The sequence below is a fragment of the Sinocyclocheilus anshuiensis genome, unplaced genomic scaffold, assembly GCF_001515605.1.
Source record: "Sinocyclocheilus anshuiensis isolate Anshui unplaced genomic scaffold, SAMN03320099.WGS_v1.1 scaffold85, whole genome shotgun sequence".
Taxonomy (NCBI): domain Eukaryota; kingdom Metazoa; phylum Chordata; class Actinopteri; order Cypriniformes; family Cyprinidae; genus Sinocyclocheilus; species Sinocyclocheilus anshuiensis.
In genome coordinates this window covers 281,496-283,899 of record NW_015536800.1, presented here as the reverse complement: position 1 = coordinate 283,899, position 2,404 = coordinate 281,496, and the positions used below count along the sequence as shown (strand labels likewise).

At 36.1% G+C, this 2,404-nt stretch overlaps 1 protein-coding gene across 7 annotated transcripts in view; it reads left to right on the top strand.

The window, feature by feature from the left end:
• The window catches only part of kdm4c (lysine (K)-specific demethylase 4C), a 22,607-nt gene that overhangs the window by 18,125 nt on the left and 2,078 nt on the right, over positions 1 to 2,404 (top strand). For 4 of the 7 annotated variants that reach the window (XM_016443440.1, XM_016443473.1, XM_016443434.1 and 1 more), the window contains 2 exons: positions 1,440 to 1,559; positions 1,653 to 1,745. The exons of 1 other annotated variant lie outside the window; for it this stretch is intronic. In XM_016443440.1, the coding sequence (XP_016298926.1) occupies positions 1,440 to 1,559; positions 1,653 to 1,745 (213 nt within the window). Of the gene's footprint in view, positions 1 to 1,439; positions 1,560 to 1,652; positions 1,797 to 2,404 lie in introns of all 7 variants that reach the window. 2 more of the 7 variants (XM_016443447.1, XM_016443456.1) reach the window with 2 other exon arrangements.

Here is a 2,404-nt window from a genome sequence, read left to right as displayed (position 1 = left end):
AGTAATTTCTGTTAAATAAAATATCTCCTTTTGAAGTGGACTTTGAGCTTTGTAACTTTGCAGATCTTTTTCTGAATAAAACATATAATTTTCATTTTTGGGTGAACTAACCCTTTAATGGCGCTGTCAACACTGCATTCCGAGCTGCAGAGAAAGGCCCTGTAATTTCCCCATCCATTTGTCACAAACCTATTATATATAATTTTAATTAGCATATATATATATATATATATATATGATTTTATTTTGTCATAGTTGTGATTCATGAAATGTTTTTATTAAAAATGTTGTTTTGAAGAATAACTTCGTTTTGTTCATATATTCGTTATGAAGAATAGCATAGCCTATTTGTTATGAAGTTGATTTAAATTTTCTTTATAACAAACTTTAAGAAGTTTAAAAGTTAAGAAATAATGGAATTAGCCTGTAGTTTATAGATAGCCTTACTTTTATTAGACTGCAGATCGAAATAAAATAATTCTCAGTAATCTTTAAAATGAGAGAAATCACTGACATAATTTAGGCTATACTTTCTTTGACTGCAGAAAAAAACCAGAATAGTCTAAAACCATTTAATTTGCCATGTTAATTTATGAATTAAAAGAAAGACAAGAAATAAATCACAAGAACAGCTGAGGTTTTTCTTGTAATCAAGAAAACAATATTTGACAAAATTACAAAATGAATAGCGTACTAAATGATGTATGACAGTGAGCGCATCTCCACTGCATAGCCATATAGCCTAATCGCTGGCATCAGTTGCAGATATTAAACATGTTTAAAAAAAAATCTTTGTGAAAATGACTGGTTCTTGAATTCTAAGATTATAATCTTTAGACACCACACTGTGACTTTTTCTGCCGACTGCCAACGGCAACTGAGCCCAACTGGAACAGACCCAGTCCGACTAGGCTGTAGTCAAGACTAAAATACATTCATTATCGGCATGACAGTCGTGTAGTGTGTTCTCGGCTTAAGGAAAGCGGCAATAATAATCCTTTTAATTAAAATCTGACGATGTGTTTTATTCACATAAACGTTGTGTAGGTAACTAAAAAGTTCACTTTAATCTTCTCCTAGTTCAACAGTGACTGACTTTTAGGTATTTCGGGAGAAATGGGTGAATTTTCATGATGTTAATCCAAAGATCCGATTCCCTTAATAAGCATTATAAAGTTTTTTTAAACAACAAACACATTAACTTACACACATTTGACAGTCAGAATAATCCCCCCCGAGAATTATTCAAGCCCCCCCTGGCCATGTGTCCTGGCGCCGGGACTGATATGCTTACAAAGTTGACAGCCTTTTATTTTTCACAAAAAGTGCAGGCCTACATATTTTCTCATGCATTTGTACAGTACATACAATATAAGCATAATGTTTTTAGTTTGGCATCCTGACATCAGAGTGAAGTCTGTTCTCTTTTTGCCCTGCAGAGCAGGGATTGTGCCCAGCTTGGGCCTCCTGAAGTGGGGGAGGCTGTTCAGGTGAAGTGGCCTGATGGACTTTTTTATGGAGCCAAGTATCTTGGCTCTAATACTTCATATATGTATCAGGTACACACACTCATAGTCATATTCTCTCAAGTACTGCTGCTCTACTGCTACCGTAATAACTGTTCATGGTTTGTCCTATGTTCTTGTTTGTAGGTGGAATTTGAAGATGGATCTCAGGTATTGGCGAAGAGAGAGGACATTTACACGCTGGATGAAGACCTGCCCAAAAAAGTCAAAGGTCGTTTGGTGAGTTCTCACTCACTGAACTTTCTTTAAAAGGCTAGTTCACCCAAAAATGTAAGCTCTGTCCTCATTTGCTCACTCTTACGTCATTCCAAACAATTAAAGGGGTGGTTGATTGCGATTTCACTTTTTTAACGTTAGTTAGTGTATAATGTTGCTGTTTGAGCATAAACAATATCTGCAAAGTTACGAAGCTGAAAGTTCAAGTCTTTTAAAATTCTGGCAGTTTTATGCCTACAAAAATGGCTGGTAGGGACTACAACAAGTTACTTCCCGGGTTCATGACATGACATAAACCCAGATAAACCCCACCCTCAGGAAAAGGCAGCAAAGGGGGCGAGGCCATGCTGCGCTGCTTTAGAGAAGAGGAAGAGAAAACTAGAGATGCACGTAAAAATCTATTCATATATGAATCGCGATTCTGTCTTCTAATCAGGGATTGAAATGAACTTTTTCCACTCACCAGCCAATTTGGCTACTACATTTTTAAGTTACCGGCCATTCATAACTTCTACTAGCCAAAAAAAATTAAAAAAAGACAGAAATACACCAACAGTTTGAGGCCGTCTACACTGGGCGTTACAAAGCCACCGTTGCAAATCATTTTGTCAGTACTAGGGGTGTGCGATATTGACAAAAAATAATATCTCAATATTTTCTGT